Genomic DNA, 25,155 nt, shown 5'->3' with positions numbered 1-25,155 from the left:
ATTCCGCGTTTACATATACAGCTTCATGTCACAGGACTTTTCAGTGACGGCCACGTCGCTGCTCCAACTCCACTATCCAAATCGATCCTCCCTCAGCTTCATGAATCTAAGTGGTGGCGGGCAGTGGAAACTAAAATACTTTCCCTGGGATTTTCCTGGGAAGCCTTGCAAATGCTGCCTGCTCCTGAAATCTTCTCTCAATTAAAAAGGCGACTACTAGATCAAGAGTTTCAAGTTCTGCAGGACAAGGCGAGAAGCAATTGCTCTCCCCTCTTTTTTAACATCAAATTTAAAATCAATCATATGGCAGATTATTTGAGTTTACTTCAGGAGGCCAAGCATAGATGGATAATCACTAGGGCTCGATGTAACTCCTTCCCTTGCTCTATGCTACAAGGAAGGTTCCGAAAAATCGACCTGCAAGAGCGGAAATGTCCCCATTGTACCACGGCGATTCAAACTATGGAACATATATTGCTCGACTGCCCCAAATACGAGGGATCTAGGACCAGACTTTTTGCTCTTTGTCCTGTAATCTTTAATGAATACTCTACTGTGGGGAAGATTACGTTCCTATTAAACAATTCTGCCTCCAAGATTTTAACTTCTGTAGCTAGGTTCCTTATGGAAACTTTGAAATGATTACCTGCGATGGTCCTCATGTATGGGATACTTGTTTGGATAATGTTGGCTATTATATGGATTCTATGCCTAATAAAGGTTTATATATATATATATCCAAATCGATAAGCTGTGGTACTGCCCACCAAACAACAGGCACGCTTGATCCACTGGTGCAGTGCCTTACATACACACAGCAACTTACAGATTGCATTACACACAGACAACACCAGAAAGCTGCTGCAAACCATGCAAAACCCACCCCGCCACACCACAGGCATGCTGTGAGGAAACATGCTGCATGTCACCCCTCAGTTCACAAACACACTGCAAAGAAGTATACTGCCTGTCACCCTGACATTCATTTAGACACCCCTCCCACCAACACATAGCGAACCACGGGTGCCCTGCTATCCGACACCGCTACAGGGTGACTCAACAAATTCATACAGACACTGTGATCACCAACACGTTGAGCCTACGGGGTAGTGGTGGTGGTGGTGGTGGTATATAAATATAATAAATAAATAAATAAATAAATAAATAAATAAATAAATAACAGGGGCCCTGTTTAACACCGCGCTCCTCAGCACACAGGAACCTGTTCCTTCCGCTGAAACCGCTAAAGGGAGAACATGCCTTACATACACACATCAACTTACACATTGCATTACACACAGACAGCGCCAGGAAGCTGCTGCAATGTATGCAAAACCCACCCCGTCACTCCACAGGTAAGCTGTGAGGAAATATTCTGCATGTCACCACTCAGTTCACAACCACCCTGTACAGAAGTATGCTGACTGTTACCCCGAAGTTCACAGAGACACTGCGCTCACCAACATGTACTGAACCACGGGTGCCCTACTATCCAACACCACGCTCCTCAACGCATAGCAAACCGTTCCTTCTGCTGCACCCGCTACAGGGTGGCTCAACAACTTCGTACAGACGCTGTGATCACAGGATAGGAAGCCTCATGGCGGGACCCCAGCACCATGACTGCACCATGGCTCACACATGAGGTTTCGAGGCCCTAAATAAGACGCTCCAAGATATTACTGGCCACAACCGTCTTACGGGTGGAGTTCTTTGCTTTTCTTATGGGTGGAGTATTTGCATTTCTGCATTCCGCTTTTCCCACTCCCCGTAGCGAAGCACGGCTACCCTGCTAGTGGTGATATAAATGCAGAACATCTGTTCAGCTTTAATTTTTTACTTGTCTTCAGGAGATTTCCATGATTATGCAATCAAAAAATGTATGTAAGTCACCTCCATAAAATTACAACTATGTATTTAAATTCAGATTAAAATTCCATTTACAGATGGGAGAGCTATTTTTGCTAATTTCACCCTGCTGCAGCCCTCCAGATAAACTCCCATACTATTGCTGGGAGTCCTGTTCTCCACAGTAGCATTTTGATAAAATCAGCAGGCTGCAACAGGACAAGGAAATACTGTTCTGCTAACAGGAAACATTTTATCCATGAGGAACTTATTGTCAGGATTCAATCTATTTGTGTGAAATTACTGTTTGTGTGAAATTACTGTGAAAATTCGCATTGGTTTAATTTTTATTTTAAATTTTTGTGGGCATTAGTCAAGATCTCCCATCCTTTTATAGGGAATACATTGTATCCGTACGTATGAAGAACAGGAAATTAGGAAAGAAGGGACGATCAGTGAAGGGAAAACAATAGAAAAAGATTTCTGTCACATGTAGTAATCTTCTCTTCCTCCATCTATGTTCTTGGCCTTTGTTCTACAAATCAGTTGCACACGTTTAGAGTTCCATTTTGCTAAAGGGTTTGCCAACATCAAGGTAAGGTCTGGAGTTTTTCTGACTACAGATACCATTTTCTTAGAAGGAAATGGCAGCTGCGGGGGGGGGGGTGTCTGTGCAATGGGGCACCTGAGGCAGCTGCCGTGGCTGCTCCTGTGACTTCAGAGGTTTCACTGAGGGCGGCCACAATGGTAGATTTGCAGTACTGTTGAGAGGGGAAGGATGCTTGGTGATTCTCATATGTGGCAGAGCTGCAGCCTGAGCCAATAAGGTGGGGAGTGGACCCAGTGAGCATGCCTATTTTTCCAGCCTGACAGGGGAGGAAGCAGCCATGAAGCCTGCCTCTGTCTCTTTCCTTTTATTCAAATATATTTTATCAAAAAAATTACAATAAAAGGGGGGAAAGTTACCAGTAATAACAGTAAGAATATGAATAATACATTTTAAAAATAATTAGAAAGGATCTGCATTAATGATCACATACAATAAATCAGCATTAGCTAGTATACTGAAAAGAACAACCTTGATAATTAGTCATTAAGCAATCTATATTCTTTCTCACAGAAAGGTAAAAGTCCTGTTGCCAGTGGTGCAGTGGAAATGCATGCTTCTGCAGTAGAAAATAGTCCTAAAGGCCTATGACAGTGATGGTGAACCTTTTCGAGACTGAGTCCAAATTGCAACCCAAAACCCATTTATTTATCGCAAAGTGCCAACACGGCAATTTAACCTGAATACTGAGATTTTAGTTTAGAAAAAACAGTTGGCTCCGAGGCGCATGTTACTCGGGAGTAAGCTTGGTGAAGCAACCATGCAATGCTTCAAATGGGTGAATCATGACCCTAGGAGGGTTTCCTCAGAAGCAAGCCCCATTGCCAGCAACCGAGCTTACTCCCAGGTAAAGGATCATGCCCAGGCCAGCCGAGGTGTGTGTGTGTGTGTGGGTGATTTTCCGCCCCCCCCCCCATGATGAACTCTATGCATGCATTCCCACAGAAAGGGCTCTGAGTGCCACCTCTGGCACCTGTGCCATAGGTTCGCCACCGCTGGACTATGAGCAGACTGGAAAGCAAGGCAGTGGGAAAGCAGGTCAGGTGATGGGAAAGCGAGACGTCAGGAGAGCAAGGCAATGGGAGAGTGAGGTGGGGAGGAAAGGAGCAGGTGGCCAAGATACACCTATGGAGCAAGGGGGGAGGTGAGGGGGGAGGTGAGGGGGCCTGGTTTGGTATTTGGGCAGGGGGTGGGTGGGGAGGGATGGGGAGGCTCTTGCTAGGCCTGGTATATATACTTTGAATCCAGTTATGGACTCTACAGCCACATTTTAAATGTTATAATGTTTTCAACATGAAGTCTCAAGAAATATTATCAAAAGCTTTCTCAACATCCAAGAAGATAAAAGTGACTTTTTAGTTTTCCTTAATTTAACATATTCAAGGGCATTAATTACAAATTGTACATTGTTTTTCATATATCTTTGGGGAATAAATCCAGTTTGGATTTTATTTAAATCCAGAATAACTACTTTGAAATGCTTATACAATCACTGGCCCAAAATGTAATTCTGTTAACTCCTTATAATGACATTAAGAGGCAGACCACTAAGAACTGGTTTGACAGTGATTGCATTAGAGCTAATAGTCATATTCGATTAATGTACAAATAATACTGTCAAGAGGGATTGTCAGTATCTCTGAAATCCCTCCTAGATCTAAAAGACCAGTTTCGTGAGCTAACTAGATTAAAACAAAAGAACTTGGTAGAAAGAGAATGGAACCTCTTAATACAAGCAGTACAGACTAACAACTCTAAAGAGTTTTGGGCCAGAGTTAACAAATCCTCCTCACTCTCTCCATCTCAGTCATATATCTTTCTTCATAATTGGTATCTTCACTACTACAAATTCTTTAATGAAGGCCTCGAACAGAAGACAACTATAGACAAAAAATGTCCACTCTTGCCAAATTAGCACCCTGTAATAGTACAAGAGGCAAATGTCCCAGGTGGGACCCCGTTGAGTCACGTGGGGGGCGGAAAATTGCCCCTACGCTTCTTGTCTTGCTGGGGGGTGGACCCAGTGAGCATGCCTGGGGGGTGGACCCAGTGAGCCATGGGCCTAGCCAGCAGATCCTACAGGGCATCCGTCCCATGGCTGGGCTAGAAAGCCCCGCCTATTAAGGTGGCTTCACTGACAGCCTCAGCATGTTATGATGAGTCTCAATTGTATTCTACACAGTTTCCCAGCAACCTCAGGGTATCTATGCAAAACACTATTTGTAATTTGCCCCCTCCCTCATCCCCCTCTACCCCTCCCCAAAAATATTCCCTCCAAACTGTCCGCCAGCATCCTCAGAGCCTGCATGCAAATGAGCCTTTTTCTCATTTGCCCGTCTTCCAGGTAAGCATGATTAACAGGGAAGGAAGGGCTGAGAAAGCAAGGAATGAGCGCCACTGAGCATGTGCTGAGTACATTTCCACGTGGCTGGTGTTTGTTTCTGCATTGTTGGGGACTGGGAAATAGCAAAGTCTCTGGCACCCTGGAGCAACAGCGAGTTCTGTTTTTTATTTCCATTTCTTCAGTAACTGCTGAGCAGAGTTCCCATTAAAATAAGCATCCCTGTGAGTCCTTGTGTTTTGGGGAGAGCTCAAGCTGAAACAGTTGGGGTTGCCGTGATTATTTGACTGGTCTGATATATTTTGATTTAGTTCATATTTGTCTGGCCTTCTAAGGTGGGCACACAGGGTGGGTGGCAGGTCTGGAGGGGGGCAAAATTTGAGAGCTTGCCCCAGGCATGATTTCCCAAAGATGTGAGCTGGGGGGGGGGGAGAGATTCTTTCTGACTTTTTGCTGATTCACTGTCTTTTGCCATGGATCCGTGATTGTTGTGTTCAGACATGTGATCAGGGACTTCAGCTGTGTTGTGCTGGTGATTTTGGGGTGAACAAGTGCAAAAATCAGGAGGATCTATGAGGATTCATGTGTTCTAACCAAATTTTTGTGCCACTGTGGTCCATGGAGCATGGGATGCAGGATTATTGTGTTCAGACATGTGTCTAGAGGTATGAGCTGTGATGTGCAAGTGATTTGGGGGTGACCAAGTGGAAAAATCAGGAGGATCCACGAGGATCCTTGTTTTTCAAGCAGGTTTTTGCACCACTGTGGCACCATGAAGCATGGAATGTGTGATTGTTGTGTTCAGAATGGCTGGAATTTTGATGTGCTGGTGATTTTGGGATGACTTAGTGCAAAAATCATGAGGATCCATGTTTTTCAAGCAAGTTTTTGTGCCACTGCAGTGCCACAGAGTGTGGGATATGTGATTGTTTTGATGATGCCTATAGACCAAGACATGTTCTATGGTTTCATAATGGTTTCATTTCATTCCGATGCAAAAATCATATAAATTCATGAGGATCTGTTTAAAATAATCTGGATCTGGCTTTTACCCAGATTTGTGAGTTGGGGCATGTTCTATAATGTGATGGTGACTTTGAGATGACCTGGTGCAAAAAAACCCCTTTGATATAATGAAATATGTAGAACAGTTAGTAAAAGTAAAAATTGACATAAATAATGAATTATTAATTGTGGGGATAATGGATGATAAAAGAGTGAATAGAAGTTTTGAACCAATGTATAAAATAATGATAAGAGCAGCACATGCAGTGTTGGCGTTGGGCTGGAAAGATGATAAAAAATGGACAGTGTCAAAATGGTTGGAATACATATGGGAACAAATACAGTTAGAGATTTTTGAGAAACTGTCAAAAAATAAACTATGGGAAGAAAAGATGGAAGATATAATGAAATTATGGACAGTGTATGAAACATGGATGGAAGAAGCCGGATTTAACAAAGAACTATGGAATAAGAGAATAAGAAGAATGAATCTCCTACTGCTTGCATAAAACAATTAATAGAAAGGGGGGAGGGGGGGAAATGAAAAAAATGTATAGATGAAATGAAGATATTGAATGTAACAAATTCATAATTATTCTATACAATAAAAATCTATTAAAAAACCCCCTTTGTTTGGTCATGGTGGGGGAGGGCGGCTGCCCATACAGGGGAGGGGGGACAGAGGAAGATTTTGCCCTGGGCTCCATTTTCCCTAGTTATGCCTCTGACAAGTGGTCCTTCTTCTGATTCAAGAACTAAAACTCAGGCAAAACCCCTGGACCTAATCTAATAATTCCAGAAATCTTGGAATATATATGGGAACAAATGCAATTAGAAATTTTCGATATAATGTCAAGAAATCAAATATGGCAAGAAAAACAGAAGGAGATGTTGTGGATCTGGACTGAATTCAAAGACTGGTTAAATGAAATTGGAATTACAGAAGAAAACTGGAAAAGAAGACAAGAAAGAATGAACCTGCTGCTGCACATTTAAAGAAGAGAAGAAGAGGGTGGGGTGGGGAAAAGGGATAAAAGGATATGGAGGATGGAACATAACGATATAGAACATAATGTATGTAATAATCCAAAATATCAATTAAATTTTTTTAAAAAAAATTCCAGAAATCTTAAAGACCAATCCAGAATGGTGGGTTCAGTTTCTGGCTCCGTTATTTACAAAAATAAACCTAACAGGTTTAATACCCAAGATGTGACTGACTGCAATAATTATACTTATATATAAAAAGGAGATGATGCAGATACAAATGATTACCGGCCTATTAGCCTTTTATCAGTTTTTGGTAAACTGTACGCTAAACATTTATATATAAAACTAGATTTCTATTAGCTTGTGGTCTTCAAAGGTCTGTGGAAGCATTTCAGTCTTTTCAATATTCTTAAGTAAAACTGTAACCCAATACATATTCTAGAACATGGCTGGCGCTGATGTTTTTTGGTAGTCTGCCATTTTTATTTTTTTTAATCTATCCATATTTGGGTTGTATGTAGTGTTCATATCCCCAATTAATATTAATCTAGTAGCCCCATACAAAGGGAAGAATCCACTCTTGGGAATGGCAGGGCAGTCACTCTGGCGGATTTGTCCTCTCTGAGGCACTTGCTCTGGCAGAGGGGCAAAACTGCTGCCATGTGGCCGCCAATGCCCTTCTCAGCAGTGGGATGTGGCACTGGACACTGTGCCAGTGTTCCAGCGCCCCAGCTGCCAGTGTAGCAGGGGAGGAGCCAATGTTAGTCGGCTCCCTGCCAGGTTTTCCGCCCATTGTGATGGTGGTCAGAAAGTCAGACTTCCGCAATCCTTTTGGACAGTATATGTCCTTTAAGGCCAATGGGGGCTTCTTCATGGTGAGGAGGCTTTCATGAAGAAGAACAAAGGGAACATAATGAATGGTTAAGAGCAACAATAACCCTCTGCATCTTTTCCATGGCTTTCACCATCTCTAATGGTGCCCCAATGCAGGGGATCTGTAAACCAAGCTGAGTAGGTAGAGAGTGTAGCCAGCAAGCTTTCCTCCCTCTGTGGTCTGTAGTGTTCTTAATGTTCTGGAAATGTCCAACAGTGCAGATTAGTTTTACAGCCCATAAAAATTCTTAAGGACAAAATTTTGATCAGCAATTGCCAGCCTATGGTTAAATGGTTCCCTGTTACCTGACAAAAACCCAATGTTCAGTAAAACTTCACTTGAGAGCTCTGGTTAGGAATTTGAGATCCAGCTGACCATGTTGGCTGTGTTTTTCCCCGAATAAATATTTGGACGGCTGCACATCAGACTAGCTCTGTTGTGAACATCAATCCATTGGTCACAAAAAAGGTGTCACATACCTAGTATCTATAAATATATTATGGCTGTGAAATGTTACTAGAGCACAGGACTGAATTCAGTGCAGCATTTGACAAAGCTGCCGCCTTTAAAGAAAAACTCTTCCATCAGAGAAATTGTCTCCTTTCTTTCGAGTTGTTAAATGAAACTGCATTGCCAATGTGCTCTGGTGTTCTGAACTTCTTGGCAGTGTTTTTCGGCTCTCTTTCTCTGAAAGCTGTCTAATCTACTTGAGGGCAGAAGTGCATTCTTGCAGGTGAATTTTGGCTTAGCAAATACCGTATATACTTGTGTGTAAGTCGACCCACATATAAGTCGAGGCAGCTAATTTTACCACAAAAAACTGGGAAAACTTATTGACTCGCATATAAGTCAAGGGTGGGAAATGCAGCAACTACTGGTAAATTTCAAAAATAAAAATAGATACCAATAAAATTACATTAATTGAGGCATGAGTAGGTTAAATGTTTTTGAATATTTATTTCAAAGAAAAACAGTAAACTAGCTCTGTAAGTGGAAAAGAGGGTCAACAAAAACAATATGGTCATAACAATAACTTTAAAAGTACAAAAACCTTAGCTCAACCAGCAACCAAGCTAAAACACAAGAGTTAAAATCCTTCAAAACTGGATTTTTGGTCAGGGGAGGAATGTTTATGTTAGCAGTACCAACATTTCAGAGTATCTTTAGGATACCCTCCTAATGATACCACCCAGGTTAGGTGAAGTTTGGTTCAGGGGGTCCAAAGTTATGGACCCTCAAAATGTAGCCCCATTTACTATTAGCGCCCATTGGAAACAATGGGGGATGGGGCGCCCCTTTTGGGGGTCCATAACTTTGGACCTCCTAAACCAAACATCACAAAGCCTGGCTGATATCAGCAAGAGATTATCCTGATGGTACCACCCACATTTGGTGAAGTTTGGTTCAAGGGGTCCAAAGTTATGGACCCTCAAAATGGTAGCCCCATTTACTATTAGTTCCCATTGGAAACAGTGAGGGATGGGGCACCCCCTTTGGGGGTCCATAACTTTGGACCCCCTGAACCAAACTTGGGTGGTATTATCAGGACAGTCTCTTGAAAAATCCCTGAAATTTTGGTGCCGCTAACCTAAAAACTGTGTCCTCTGGCGGCCGACAGAGTAAAAACCCTAAAATATGTTTTAAAATACAGCTGATTCGCATATAAGTCCAGGGGGGCTTTTTCAGCACAAAAAATGTGCTGAAAAATTTGACTTATATGCGAGTACATACGGTAGATTGTTCTTGGACCAATATTGAGCTATCATAGAAGTTCAGCCATATAACCAGAATAGATTTATTCCCTTATTAAAATGGTTTGTGTGCAGAAGTGAACGGAAAAACCAAAATGCCCTCCATTTTAATGCTCCCTCCCCCCATGAGAGAAATAGTGGATGAATGAGCATGGTGAAGGGATAGTAAAGGAAATGGCAGCAGCAGCAGGTAGAGACCTAAGTAGAAAAAATAATGGCAGAGTAGATGGGCATGCAAGTTTCAGTAGCCTCTTCTGCAAGCACAGCTGAGAGTATAAAGACTCTGTTCCTCCTCTTGACTAGGTCTCAAAGCTAGTGGACAGAAGTTCTTCCTTCTTGCATTCAGGATGCATTCCTATCCTCCCCCCCCCCCCCAATCATCTGCACCTACAACTAAGGGGCCTACACTCTGTCCTTGTGCTCAACCCCATGTCTTTTCAAGCTGTTTATCCTCTTTACATTTGTTGTTCGTTAGTGTGAATTTAATGTTTGAGCAATTCAGTCTCCTGTTTATATCTTTGGAGCCCCAAGCTTTGCTTTAAACCTCTAGAGAGTTGCTGTACAGGTTCTTCAACAGGCAGGTGTGTTATGGAATATTTTCTGCCCAAAAATACTCACGAACAAGGCAATCAGCAGTAAGCAGTTTATTGTAGTCACGACTGCAGACGTGGAGAGAGGGTACCTTGGTGGGTGGGTCTCTAAAGTCTGTGGCGCAGCACAGCTCACTTTTAAGGCCCCTGCTCTGCCCTCTTGCCCACCCCTCAAGTGGACATGAGGTTCACAATCTGACCAATCAGCTTTTAACACATATCCCCTTGATACATCAGAGGCTTTCGACATGCAGGCATTAGCTAAGCGAGCATAGAATACTTTTATTAGGAAATCAGCTAATTCTATATGTGGCACAAACATGCGTCAATATCCTGTGTTTCTGGCTACCACAGGCCTAGTTCCCTGTTCTTTCCTCCCTTTAATTCCTCTTTTCTCTCTGTCTCATTTTCCGTAGTGTGACCTTCACACTGTGACCTTCACACTCAAGAAATACATTTTTCCATATCAGGTGCTTGTGAGAACATGGATGTTGTAGACATACACCTGGTGCGGTCAGCACTTTGATCTGAGACTGTGGAGAGGCTTCTGATATCTGTTCAGTTTGTGATTGAAATTTGGTTTATAAGTAGCAGAATAATACTTAAACCTACGTCAATGCAGCTGCAAAACTAATAAAAGTAGCAAATCAGTAACAACAGCAAGGTAATAAACCAAATGGGAGCTGAATATCTCTTGTGACATTGAGCCATGAACATCTAAGGTTGTCTTTAAAAGTTTGCTGTCCCATCCCAGATTCCCACTTTGTGCTTCAAGGAATCTTTCTTCCCTAATCAGATCTTTCCATTCTTGCATTTGCTATTACCAAGCCCTAGTTAGAACTGTAACACTACTAAAGTGGATTGAAGAGAGCATTTCTCATTTGGAAGGCCTTCAGTAGAGTTCTAAGTTCTTTCAGACTAAAGTGCAGTTCATACCTATACATTTTGGGTGTCTTTGTTTACTCAACAGGTGGATCCAGCTCTGGAAGAAAGAATCAAAAAGAATAAAGTGACACTGGAATCTGAGTATGAGGTAAGGTTCACTGCATGCTCTGTTACTGAAAAACTTTTTTTTACCTCATGGTTTAAGGGCTTACATGGCATTTCTGACTGTAACTAAAATTAAACAAACCCTAGCTTTGATCCACTGCCATCCAGTTAAAGCAGTCTTTTCCTTGAGGAAGGTGCATTATTTGAGTGTTTAGAACCTTGTAATGCTCACCCCTTCTTTGATGTCAACCTGCCAAATACAAATGGTTTCACTGTTTCTGTGGTTAGTCTATAAAAGAAATGTGCATCCTGACAGGAATCAGCATGTGTCTAACGTTATGATGGGATCTGTGCAGCAATGGGAAAGCTATCCGATTGCCTTTAGTGATTCTAGTTATTAGTTTATGAAGGGAGCTTTGACTCTTGAATGCTGATAACCTGAAAACCTTATTATCCTTGCTGTACTTTAACAGAAGTCTTGTATTTCTCTCCCTGTTTGACTAGATCCCACTCCTAGGAAAGACACAGATGACAGGCAGTAGAAACAGGATACAGAGCAAGGCACACTTAACACTCCTTTGGCCTAGAATGCATATTCTGTACTACAGCACTTTGATTTTTACTATTCATGGACTTAGATGAGACAGATATTAGAAATATCTAGATTTGGACATCACCGTGCCTCCAAACACATTCATTTTTCATTGTTTTGATGACTGAAACTATCTCTCATTGTAAGAGGAATGGAAATGCCTGGCCCAAACTAATAAATCTGTGTTGTATCCTGTGCAAAATCTCTGCTGATGGAACAAATATTCATCGAAGGAGGAATTGTTTGTTATCTCCTTCCTACTGCAGCCCAAAATGTTCCCAAAATGTTGCTTTTGGGAGATGCAGCCTGCAAGAACAGTATAAGAGGAGAGTTTGAGGGCTGCTGTGGGAAGCAAGAATTTGTGAAAATTTCCCCTTTGCATCAGTGGAAATTTTCTGCTGGATCCAATCTTATTTTAACTTGCAGAGGTCTTTTGTGGTTAGTGTTCCCTGGTAAATATTGCAACACTGTTCTGATTTATTTATGTGAGGGAACTATCATTTAATGAAAAGTTCCTCTTCTTTAAACTTGACACAGCTTCATCTTGGAACCATGTGTTTACTTAGATGTGCAGTACTTTCTTCCCATCTGCCTTAAATCACTTGAAAGACAATATTTGAATTGCTAGAATTGTGTTGATCATTGTGGAAGAATCAATAGCTGAGGACACAAAAATGGCACGACAAAATATTAAATGTCCATCACCTTACCAGCTTTTCTTGCCAAGGTTGTATTTGATGGCTGGAAGTGGGTAAAAGATTACTGTGCTTTGCCTTGGCCTACAGAGGACATAACAAAACATCTCTCTGTGTAACAGGGAATGAATTCCTATCTGGCATTGTTCCAGATTGTCCCAATTTTGAAAGTGCATAACAATCAAGAGTGTTCAGATATACTTAAACAGAGATGTTGGTCATATTTGATCATGTGGACCCAAGTAAAAATGGATATGGAGGAAAAGCACCAACTCAGATCAGAGTCTACTTTTCCTACATGCTATCGGATTGGATCAACCAACCCTGGTTGTGAGATCAGGGAATCTTTCCCATATCTCCACCTCCTCAGCAGTACTTGCCAGCCCCACAAAAGTTTATTCACAGGTTGCAAACAACTTATAGTCCACATTTAATAACAATATTGGGCTGTATGATTGTGGCAATTCTGGGTATTTTCCTTCTTTATGAATTAATGTTATACGTTTTTCTTGCTACTAAGATGAAAAATTATCATCACGACTAAGTTTATTCACACTGTAAACACTCTGTTCAATGTGTTTTTTGGTCTGCACAGTCCTACAACCCTATGAATGAACTTTCCTAGAGTCAGATGGAATTGCTGGGGGGAGGGGAGTGTGGGAAAGATCTACACTCATCATTGGCTTCTGTTAACAGATTGCTAGATCCAATCCACTGAAAACAAGCTCTTATCTCAAATGGAATTGTCTTTGAGGCCTGGCATGCTATTCCTTCTCCTACACAGACCCTCCACATAGCCAAAGACTGATAGCTGAGAACATTTTGTAAATCTACAGAGAATTCAGACCTAAAAGGGGGAAGGGCTTGAAATAAACCCCCAGATAGTGAATCTAAAAGACAAAACTTTTGAATGTACATATTTCAAGACTAGAAAAGGCTGAAAGCACTCTATAATGAACTGAGGCAAGCCATATTCAGGATAGAATTTTTTTACTGTGGGAAACTTTCATAGACTTTATTCTTTGAGGGTGTAAACAGGCATGTGGATAAGGGGGAACCAGTGGACATTGTCTACTTGGATTTCCAAAAGGCTTTTGACAAAGTTCCTTACCAGAGACTATTGAGAAAACTCAGCAATCAAGGAATAAAAGGGAAAGTCCTCCTATGGATTAAAAACTGGTTGAGAAACAGGAAGCAAAGAGTGGGTGTAAATGGGAAATTCTCACAATGGAAAGATGTAGGGAGTGGTGTCCCCCAAGGATCCGTTTTGGGACCAGTGCTCTTTAACCTATTCATAAATGAGAACCGCAAAAGATTGTGAAGAGCTCCAAGCGGACCTTGATAAATTAGGTGAGTGGGCTAAGAAATGGCAAATGCAGTTCAATGTAGCAAATGTAAAGTGATGCACATAGGGGCAAAAAATCCAAACTTCACATACACGCTACAGGGGTCAGTGCTATCAGTCACAGACCAGGAAAGGGATTTGGGCGTCTTAGTTGAGAGTTCCATGGGAATGTCAACTCAATGCATGGCAGCTGTGAAAAAGGCAAACTCTATGCTGGGGATAATTAGGAAAGGAATTGATAATAAAAAACTGCAAAGATTGTCATGCCCTTATATAAAGCCGTGGTGCGACTTTCACATCTGGCGTGTTCAGTTCTGGTCAGCCACATCTTTCAAAAAAAAGGATATAGAAAGAGATAGAAAAAAGTGCAGAGAAAGGGCAACAAAAGGATGATTGAAGGATTGGGCACTGCACCTTCCTTATGAGGAGAGGCTGCAGCGTTTGGGACTCCCTTTAGTGTGGAGAGGAGCCGTCTGAGGGGGGGTGTGGTTGAAGTCTATGGAATTATGCATGGGGCGGAAAATGTTGACAGAGATAATTTTTTGTCTCTGTCTCCACACAATACTCAGGAACTTTTCAGGGGCATGCACAGTGAAAATGCTGGGGGGAAGAATTAGGACTAATCAAAGGAAACACTTCTTCATGCAACATGTGATTGGTGTTTGGAATAGGCTGCCACAGGAGGTGGTGATGGCCACTAACCTGTATAGCTTTAAAAGGGGCTTGGATAGATTTATCGAGAAGTTGATTTATGGCTACCAATCTTGATCCTCTTTGATCTGAGATTGCAAATGCCTTAACAGACCAGGTGCTCGGGAGCAACAGCCGCAGAAGGCCAATGCTTTCACATCCTGCATGTGAGCTCCCAAAGGCACCTGGTGGGCCACTGCGAGTAGCAGAGAGCTGGACTAGATGGACTCTGGTCTGATCCAGTTGGCTTGTCCTTATGTTCTTATGTCCAAGGATATTGAGAATCATAACAGAGGAAGGGATTTTGCAGTTCTGGCATCAGTAACTGCCAGCAATGTGAAGTAATTAAGAGTGGTGGACTAGTCTGGTGAACTGGGTTTGTTTCCCCATTCTTCCATATGAATCTTGCTTGGTGACCTTGGGCTAGTCACCCTTCTCTTTGAACTTTCTCAGCCCCACCTATGTTACAAGGTGTCTGTTGTAGGGAGGAAAAGGGAAGATGATTGCAAGTTGCTTTGAAACTGCTTAAAGGTTGAGTGGGGTATGAAAATCAACCCTCTTGAATTCTTCAGTGCTACTTCTACAGGGTTTTTTTTCTGGCTGAGATGGAAAGCATTGATGCATGTTTATAAATAAAACCAATGGACCAACTGTTATGACTTCTTGAATTGATGATAAATATCTGCAGCAATCCTACCACAATAATACAAAGCAACAGTTTCCAGGTTTCTTGAAAGTTTAAATGTTGGGGCAGTATCAGGATACTTTGAAGATGATCCTCAGTTAAGTATCTGCTTAGAATTTTTAACATTCAAAAGGGATTTCATATTGACCCCAAAGCAGGAACTTCAGCAGAGATTTCAAAATATTTTGGTTCATGAGAAAAGTCCTGTCTTGGTGAATCAACCAATTAGATGAAATTGGCTTGAGAGACCTCTGTGCTTTCTCTGGCACTGTACCTCAAAATCACAAACCTGATGTGATGACATTTGACAAATAATATATGTTGAGCCCAGGAAAAACTAAAGCAGTCATTCATCAGCCAAAAAAAAAAAAAGTAGAGTTGAGCTTGTTTCTCCTTATTTTTCCATTTCTGTGCTGTTCTCATTACAATTTCTGTACACACAGTTAAAGAAAAATTCCTGTTTCAGTAGTCACAGCAGTCAGTCAGTATCCTTGTCAATTTCTAAAGGTCTCAGCTCTTTACTACCTTCTGTTGCTGCACAGAATGAGTGTTATTGTGCTGGCTGTGGCTGGCGAGAATTCCTCCATAATTAATTTCTTGCCCTTTGGCATCTAGATTGTCTGGATACATTTCCAGGTGAAGCAGCCTGCTAAATGATCAGTACTACCAAGTGAGGCATTATTTTCTCTTTGTTCTGCCCTGTTCCTTTCCAAAAGACTGTCTCCTCCCTCATCATTTTTTCCTGAGCTGTGTTCTAACTGATGATTTGTATGGTTGCAATTTATAAGAAATGACCCATCAGTTAAAGTTTCCACTATCCATTCCTATGCCCAAGTCACAGGCATGGCATTTACAACCCCTCTCTTACCTAAATGGCAGCATGCTAATAGGACTGGGTTTGTCTGAACAGAATGTTACCTCTTCAAACCCCATTGTGTAAATGCACATACTTCAAGCAATCTATTCAGATTTTGGTGGGGTTTCTTTTAAAGAGGTTCAAGTTAGTACCTATGGAAGCTGAGCTCTTGCAAGGAGTTGCAGGAGGGAGGAACAATTTGGAAATCTCACCTCAGCCTTTAATGCCTCCCCTTCAATGATTCAATAATCCTGTAGTTGTTTGAGCAGGCTGATTTCTCCTCCCTCTCCCCCGTTGCACTGATCTGATAGACAAGGCTGATTGGATCTTGGAATCTAAGCAGGATCAGCCCTGGTTTGAATGTGGATGGGGGACCACAAAGGAAGTTACAGATTGCTATGCAGAGGCGGGCAATGGCATACCACCTCTGTTAGTTTCTTGCCTTGAAAACCCCATGGGGTTGTCACAAATCAGATTCAGTTTGATGGCACTCTCCTCCTCCTCCTCCTCCTCCTCTTCCTCCTCCCATTGACTCTCAATATTTTGTCCCTTGTGGAAAATTTTCAGGCCTCATTAAAAAAGTTATATTTTCCAATAGACATGGAGAGTTCTCTGGGTAAAGATGGGTCTTTACCTTATATGTGGATGGCCCCATTGTGGGCTCTTTATGATGAGTCAGGAAACTAGCTGGTTTACTGTTGTCTAGAGCAGGGGTAGGGAACCTGCGGCTCTCCAGATGTTCAGGAACTACAATTCCCATCAGCCCCTACCAGCATGGCCAATTGGCCATGCTGACAGAGGCTGATGGGAATTGTAGTTCCTGAACATCTGGAGAGCCGCAGGTTCCCTACCCCTGCTCTAGAGTGTTGTTGCAAGATGAAGCTTGTGGTACTGAATAATTGCTAACATATACAGAATGAGACATGTAGAGTTCTGATCATCCGTATAGCAGTGCGTCCAATATTGACATTCTTTCAAGGTCTCAAACAAGAGCTGTAATTGGTGAATATATTTATTTACCAAGTGACTGCATTTTCAAGTCTATCATGAGTTCTCTCGGCCTTGGGTTTTGAGGGTAATCTACTTCCCCAAATCTCTTCCACTGCTTAAGCATTCTGCCCACACATTTGTTTTCTCATGCAGCCAGCTAGGCCTTCCTCTCCCATTTGCCTAATAAATCATTGCACTTTCAACAGCTGCCACCAGTGCTAATGGGAATACAGTTCCACTTCTGAGATGCACCTTGTAAAGCAGGTTGTAAAAATGCAGAGCATGCGATTTCCTGTTAGGACACTTGGTCTATGTTATTTGTGGCAGTAGGGGAAGGAGAGGAAAAATCCAAAAATAAAGCTTAGCCAGGCACAAGAGGCAAATTTATCCATGTCAAATAGCCTACATTAAAAAAATAAAGAATCCTCATTTGTATTTTAAAACTAACTCTTTATCCTCTTATTGTTAGTACTCTGTATAAAACCCAGTGTAGAAATATAGTTTGCAAACAAAAGTCAATTAAAAAAGAGACCGATACAAACATACTTTTCTTTTAGGAAGGTGGACTATAAATGCTGTAGACAGACAGACAGACAGACAGACAGACAGACATGTTAATGTTAAATTTGCATCCTGTCCTTCCTATGGGGTGAGTGGAATAGCCTTGTAGACCTAGTTAGTTTTTGTTGAGTTGGTACACTTATCCTGGGGATAGAGCATGAAATTTTTTTTCTCCATGTAGAAAAAATCATGTGTTTGGGAGAAGGCTACAGAACCCTTCTCCCTGGCATCCTTCTTTTCTTCATGGGAGGACGTCTTGATATAGAAGAACATTTAGTCATGCGAGCCACCACTTGAAGGAGTGATGTCACATCATGATGTTTACTAGGCTGATTTTGTTTATAGGGTGGTTTGCCATTGCCTTCTCTAGTTGCCTGCACTTTACCCCCAGCAACCTAGGTAGGTATTTTACCAACCTTGGAAGGATGGAAGGCTGAGTCAACCTTGAATTGGCTTCCTGAAACTGACTTCCATTGGGATTGAACTCAGGTTGTCAGCAGAGCTTTGACTGCAGTACATCACCTTACCGCTCTGCTCCTCAGGGTTCAAATTCTGTTTTAGGCAGTTTCTACCAGATCCTGTTTTAGGCAGTTTCTGTTCTTAAGCCATGGTATAGGCAAACCAACTATAGGAGAATTAGCATCTGCTGAATTTCTCACTCACTTTTTCTTTTAATGGAGCCCTGGCTTATGAGCCATGTATAGCTTCAAAGAAACAAAACTTTCTCAGCAATATGAGGCAAGAAATATCATGTCTTAAAATTTTTAAAGAAACTTTATGATGAAAATTTGACTTGGCAGTGGAGATAACCAAAGTTTTCTGTTGTAGGATCATAAACTGACTGAACCAGACAAGGGAAATCTAAGATTCCAACTTCAAAGGCATTTCTGAAGCAATGGCTTATCTAGGGATGGCAAGAGGGGACAGACAACCCAGGTGCCATTCACCTTGGTCACATCAGGGGTGCATTTCAGCCCCCTCCCTCTCTCCCCTGCCCCAGCCTTCCACCCAGAGGCATGTCTAGGAAAAATGGAGCCCAGGGACAAAATCTGAATTTTCCAGCCCCCGTCCCCTTTTTCTTTCATTTCACAACCACACACAATGTGGAACTATGGCAAGGAGATTTGCAAGGAAAATATTATCTGAGAAGATTAAAAAGTGAGGACTAAAAATTCTAAAAGCTGAGAATTAGAAAAATCCCAGCTCTGAAAATACCTATTTAGCTTTATTTTAGGTACTACCTAAAACGTTGGTACTGTTTTGCAGAATCTGAAATAATTTTCTAACCATGAAAAAGCAAACAATTTTGTGTAAGGCCCACTTATTAGAGTAGTAATAGTCATATGAAAACACGAAAACTCTATGAAACCCCCTCCCTTCATCTGGCTGCAAGTAACAAGGTGCAATGAAACTGAAGTCAGGCACAAAATAACTCATGGATAGGTTTCCTTTATTTTCTCATTCTGCCCATCTCCCTTCATGCATTTGATGCCAAGTTTCCCAGTCTGAGCAAGTTCTGGTTCACCAAGTATAAGGTTTAATGTAGGGTTGGCAACTTCCAGGTGAGGCCTGGAGATTTCCTGGAATTCAGAGATTGGTTTCCCTGGAGAAAATGGCTGCTTTGAAGGGCATTCTATTCCACTGTGGCATTACACGCTACTGAAGCTCCTCCCCAAAACCCACTGTCCCTAGATTTCATCCCCAAATCTCCAGGAATTTTCCAACCCAGAGTTGGCAGCTAGGATAAAGGAAAGAGCAATTTCTTTATTTGGAGTGAATCCTCAGAGATTGCACGAGGGGAGAAACTCCTGGGTTTTTCCCTGTTCCTTAGCTGGGAGAGAACATGCAGAGCTGCTGCAACAGACAAGGTTTCAGGAAGTGACTAACCAGGACACTCCAGGAAATTGAAATTTGGTAACTTTAAGATTATTTTACCTCTCTCTTACTTTACCAACATTAGGGCAGTTTTCAGATTTAGGAAAAGGGAAATGTGCTTGTTACCCATTTTCATATGCTCACTAGTAGTAGTTACATGTTTTCCTGCTCAGCTAGATAACTGTTTCTTCTCTCTTGTAATCAGAACATTAATTATCATTTCATATTTTTTCTTTTCAGGAATATGGTGACGTATAGATGTCATTCTGTTCCACACAAAAATCTAAATGGTACACACTAATCAAGGAATAAAAAAGGGGTGGAGAAAGCCCTGCCTAGACTTTAATTACAAGTATCTTTGTAAGCTAATGATAGTGGTAAGTGGTAGAAGCCCTTACTTCCACTGAGACAGAAAGATGAACTCATTGAGAGCTATTAACTTAAGACAGTGATCATCTGGGCATTTTCACCATGTATCAGGTCTGATAAGAATCAGCAAAAGGATTTGCAGGGACCGTTTTATCACAATGAGTATAGGAAAATGTTCCTTCCAGCTGTCTTACTCTCTGACTCAAAGAACATACAGAACTAAGTAGTCCACTTGAGAAAATTGCTTTTAACTTACCTTGTAGCTGCCTGATAGTCAAAAATAGGACTCTAGTAAAAAAAAAAATCCAGTGAAGTGAAAGGAGGTTGTCAGAAATGAAGCTCAGCAAGGATTACAGTTTAACACTCCCTTGCTGCAAACATATTTTCCCCAACATGCTTAGGGTCTGCCATAGCAAGATCTGAGATACTGATTGATGTCTCCAGGCATTGCAAGAAGTTGTAACACTGAAAGAAGCCTGATAATAATTTTCAAGCATAAGATGACACTCACTTATTTCTCATGTACAGCTACATTTTTTAAAAGTCATCAGATATTTGAATGCACACATATATAAGAGGAGGATTCAAAATACCACACAGAGCCTAGATGTACATAACAGAGGGTTTTCCTTTCTTTTCCCTTCCTTTCCTTTCATCTCATTAAAGCTCTTTTGATTAAATATCTTCAGCAGTTATGTACCTTCTCTGATAAATACCATGTTTAAGACTTTATGCCAAAACAATAAAAATAGTGACAACACGAATAATATTAGGAGATCTATCAGATAAAAGAAGCGAGATTATCTTATAGAAAGGTAAAAAGGAAACATTTCCAAATAGTATGTTAAAATCAGTTCCTAAGAGTCACATATAAGGGACATTCCAATAAAATATGTATCATCGTACCAATCTTCCCTAAAGAACAATCACACAAACACTCTGAAAAAGGGGTCTTCATAAATCTACCACTCAGGGCTGCACATTTAAATAACAGAAGGGTGTTTTTTTTAAAAAAAAATTTAATGGGTAATCACAGACAGGGGCCTATTAACAAACTCTTTTGGGTGGCCTCAGTGACTTTGAACCCCCAGGTTAATATCCAGGATGGGGCCCTACCACTGTCCTGGACCCACCAGCCAAAGGGAGAAAGCACCTGCTGGGCCAGCTCCAAGCTGCACATGGCTTGGCCAGTGGCCATGTTTATCTAGCCCAGCCCCACCAGGTACCTGCAACTTATGGACAACCTCCTCTTCAGCCTTGGCCATGGCAACAGTGGCAGAAGCTGGTACATGCCCAGTTGGGGCAGCAGTGGTGAGCAAGCAATGAAGAAATGGTGACTGTACAGCTTTTGCTCCCCATCCCCCACCTTGTATTCACTGCTTCCTTTCTCTCCTCTGTGAGAGACCACCTGGTTCTTATGTTCTTATGTTCATGCCATAGTTGGGAGATTTCACTTCACCACTCTCTTAGACCACAAATACTTGTCTTGCATGCCTATGTCTTGTGGAAGCCAAGAATATATACCGTTAGAAAGTTAGCGGTAGGAAATAAATCTCAGCTGAAAATGAATAATAGTCATAGTCTTATCTGAGTTGTTGCAATAAAGGAGTTGGTTAATAATCAGTGTTTAGTGTTAGTTTTTCACAGTCATCTCCTGGAAAAATTATGGAAGGGTACAGTCTGTACAGGCTGTTAGCTTTTGCTTCAGAAGGCTTTTCCAGAGCCAGGAATAGATGGTCCATGCTGGCCACATATGCCAAAGTAGCCTGGGGAATGTTGTATGTGTAAAACAGCATGTAGTTGATGGCATTATTGACCCCCAACCATGCCATACGTCTTCAGGCTTGGGAAAATACCTAACTTGTGCCTGCATACCTCATTCCATCCCAATCAGAACTCCAGGTTCCACCACAGATCACAGCTGGGACAACATTCACCCCTGTGTCTGTGAACTGCTATCTGTCTGCTGCTTTACAGTTGGAAGATTACCCTGTTGAGGAGGTTTTCCTTACTTAGTATTAACTCTCTCTACTCTTACAGTTCTTTACTAAGAATAAATTGTTTGATTTGATGTTGTTTTCCAGAGCAGCTACTGCTGTCTACCATCTTCCTTTTGGAGAGAGGAGAAAAGAGAAAAGTATACTTTGTTATGCCATGATACTTTGTGATGGGCTGATGAGTTAGGACTTTGACTGAAATGTTTAAAAAGTATTTCATTCTTAGAACTGGAGTATACTGAGAAATGTAAGGAACATGGCTAATTAAACATTCAGTAGGCCCCTTATTTTTGAGCAAGTAAATAATTCTCTAGCTTTGGGGATCATTATGTTTTGTCTGACAGCTATACTTGACATTTTCAATAGGTTTGCACATAACACATTTGAAGCAAGTTCTCTCTTGTATGCATGCACATACATGCATCTCCCTCTGCTCCCAATCATCCAAACTCTTGGCATTTATTGCAATCTACTGTTACCCAAAGTGGTTGGAGTCTCTCCCTTTTAGAGTGGAGAATTAGCAAGACTCTTGGCTTAGCTTAGCTAGAATCAAAACTTTGATTGCCTATGTACACCAGAGTTAGCTTTTGCAAGAAACTCACTGGTGAGCAAATAAAGTTTAACAGTTTCATTAAGGAATAAAGGGGGGTGGGTGCAAGCACACAATAAAATCAAAGCAGCAGAACACACAAACAGTCCTAGGATATAAGCAGTTGTGAGGGGATAGGTCTGGAAGAGATGAAGAAGTTAAGGAGTAAGGGTTATAATTACCTGATCTTGGAGCGGAATGGTCCGATGAACAGAACTGAGTGACCCACACATAGCCTCAGAAGAACAACACATTAGGTGTCCAGAGATATTGAACCCTAGCTACTGGGAGAGGGGGCTTCTTATAGGGAAAAATGTACCCATACAGGGTGTATGGTCCAGGGCTAGGGATGCGAACTCTTTCCAGGGCAAGGTCTTTTTGTTCACTTAATCCTGTCAGGGAGGTGTGACAGAAGCATTATGCAAGGCTGGTCTGGAGGAAGACAATTCCAGACAGTTTTTTCTTCTCATGGGTACACTGAGCCAATGCAAGGAATAGTCTCCATATTTTGGCACTGCACTGCTAGACGCCCCAAAGGTTGGCTTAGGTGAATAGAGATGGCATTATCTTCCAAACAGGATCCACTTGTATTGTCAAAGGCTTTCACGGCCGGATTTAACTGGTTCTGGCGGGTTTTCCGAGCTTTGTGACCGTGGTCTGGTGGATCTTGTTCCTAATGTTTCGCCTGCATCTGTGGCTAGCATCTTCAGAGGTGTAACATAACAGTGTGTAACAGACTTCCCTCTGCGATACACCTCTGAAGATGCCAGCCACAGATGCAGGCGAAACGTTAGGAACAAGATCCACCAGACCACGGCCACACAGCCTGGAAAATCCACCAGAACCAGGATCCACTTGGTCCACCATAGGTCAGTCTGGCAACAGTACTACATGCTATTGTTTGGAATAGGAAGAGTGGTCCTTCTGCTTATTTCCAATGTAAATTTCACCTTTCCTAGGTTTCAGTGAGATGAATTCCAAGCAGGACAGACCAAATTTTACTAGAGATCTTGAGAGGATCTGCAAAGGACCAGATTGAAAGATTTCTACCATATCCATTTGGCCTGAGATGCCTTCCTTAGCTATGGAGACATAAATGTGGGCATGCTTCTGCTGACTTGTGGCTTCCTTTGGACTCATTTCTGGACATTTCTTCATGCCTCTTAAAGGAGGCACTGCAATTTAGGTACAGGAGTCAAGAATTTTTGGCAGAAGTTTGATGTTTACCTATCTATGTTGTTTGTATTCTTATAGAAATTGAAAGATGCTAATTTTGATGACTGGAAGAACATCAGAGGACCCCGTCCATGGGAAGAGCCTGAGTCAGTCCAAGAACAGCAACGGTAGCAGCAGCAAAAACTTGGCTGGAAGTCAGCCTGACTACAGTTTCTTTTTCTGTTCATAACACCTCCAGAACTGTGTGATTCTCCCTGCACCTCATCCCACCCCTGTTCTGCTCACCAGTGAATGCAATAGTTAACTCCAGCAAGGAAATAACTGTTCCAAACTGATACCATGCCTAAGCAGAAGCTTTCTGAATAAACATCACTCACCATTCTGAGGTGTGTTTTCTGGTGATAATAAAAATACTTTTATTTATAATAGTCATGTCATTTTTAGTCAAGTGTGCTGGATATTATTTTCTTGGTGTTTATCCAACCCTCTTCAAATAAAAACGTTAACATTAAAAGGTAGGATATCTAAAAACTAAGGCTTCTGATCCATTAAGAAGTGCATCTAATGGCTGCTTAAGGTGGAAAGAGGCAGCAAGTGGTCCAAATGGAAACAAATCCAGGGAAGGCTGAGTACAGCCTCAGTACACTGAAAACAAGTTAAGCAGAATGGAAAAGAGGAAGGAAGAGAAGGTTTCAACACAGGCCAAGAAGGACATTGAAGTACATCATGGGCTTGAGCTGTGACCTACGGTTGTGGTTTAACCTGTGGCATATTCTTCTTTCAGCAAATCTTGGGGAGTGATACATTTGTGAATAAATGTTTTCTTTTTAAAAAGCACTTTTGGGTTTACAGAATAAATGAAGCAGGTGTGTGCTGAAGACAAAGGCCTACTCAGGCTGGTTGTGGCTCTCCAGGGTGTCAAGCAAAAAAAATTACCTGGTTTTATTACCAGAGGTTTAAAAAAAGGCTGGAAATGCTGGAGATTGAACCTGAGACTTTCTTCATGTCAAACATATGCTGCTCCTCTACACTGTGGCACAGATATAATTGTTAGACTGGTTCTGAGACAATTTCAGGCAACTCAGATTAGAACAGGAAAACCTCTGAGGCAAAAAAAAATCCCCAAATTTCTGTTTATGTGTAAAGTCTACACACCATAGTCCCTTAGGATTCAGAGCTACAGTTCTTCCTAGGTGGCCTGACCTTACATAGTTTTCTGTTTGCTTTGTTGAGATGCTGTAACTGAACAATTTCCAATGAATTAATTACCACATTTCCCTCAATTGTGGTCTGGAGCTAAATACAAACTCATAATGCCACAATAGTGCTCTGGGCCATAAATTGAGCATTCCGCTTACCACATACAATTATTCATCTCTGCTCTAGTTCAGTTTGCTGTTGCTGGTGGCAGCTATTCCCTGTGCAATATCTTTAAAAGCCTTCGTGCACAACATGTCATCCAGGACAGCCAGAAGAATTGTTTTTTAACTCAGCATTGTAAGGTTCAGCACTTTGTGGCAGTATTTAATTGTGCCATGTCTCTTTTGAAGTTTGGCATCAGCAACCTTTCAGAAGTGGTCTTCTGTTCAGTCTAGCCCTTTTGTGAGCCTGAGCTTTTGTGTAATAATACTTGAAAGTTGTATTTATTTAAAAATATTTATATCCTACCTCACATTTATACAGATCAGAGTGCCCTACCCTAAATTAATAGTCAAAAGTGATAACCTGACTACAGCCAT

The 25,155-nt window shown here is 41.6% G+C and overlaps 1 protein-coding gene across 1 annotated transcript in view; it reads left to right on the top strand.

Annotated features, from left to right (window-relative positions):
- Positions 1-23,842, top strand: part of LOC125426020 (cytochrome c oxidase assembly protein COX16 homolog, mitochondrial) — a 67,749-nt gene extending 43,907 nt beyond the window's left edge. The window contains exons 3-4 of the mRNA XM_048484047.1: positions 10,977-11,039; positions 23,495-23,842. Of these exons, the coding sequence (XP_048340004.1) occupies positions 10,977-11,039; positions 23,495-23,587 (156 nt within the window). The 3' untranslated portion in view covers positions 23,588-23,842. The remainder of the gene's footprint in view (positions 1-10,976; positions 11,040-23,494) is intronic.
- The last annotated feature ends 1,313 nt before the right edge of the window (positions 23,843-25,155 follow it).

Source organism: Sphaerodactylus townsendi, linkage group LG02 (genome assembly GCF_021028975.2).
Source record: "Sphaerodactylus townsendi isolate TG3544 linkage group LG02, MPM_Stown_v2.3, whole genome shotgun sequence".
Taxonomy (NCBI): Eukaryota; Metazoa; Chordata; class Lepidosauria; order Squamata; family Sphaerodactylidae; genus Sphaerodactylus; species Sphaerodactylus townsendi.
The sequence above is the reverse complement of the archived record's forward strand: the minus strand, read 5'-3'. Positions and strand labels throughout refer to the sequence as shown.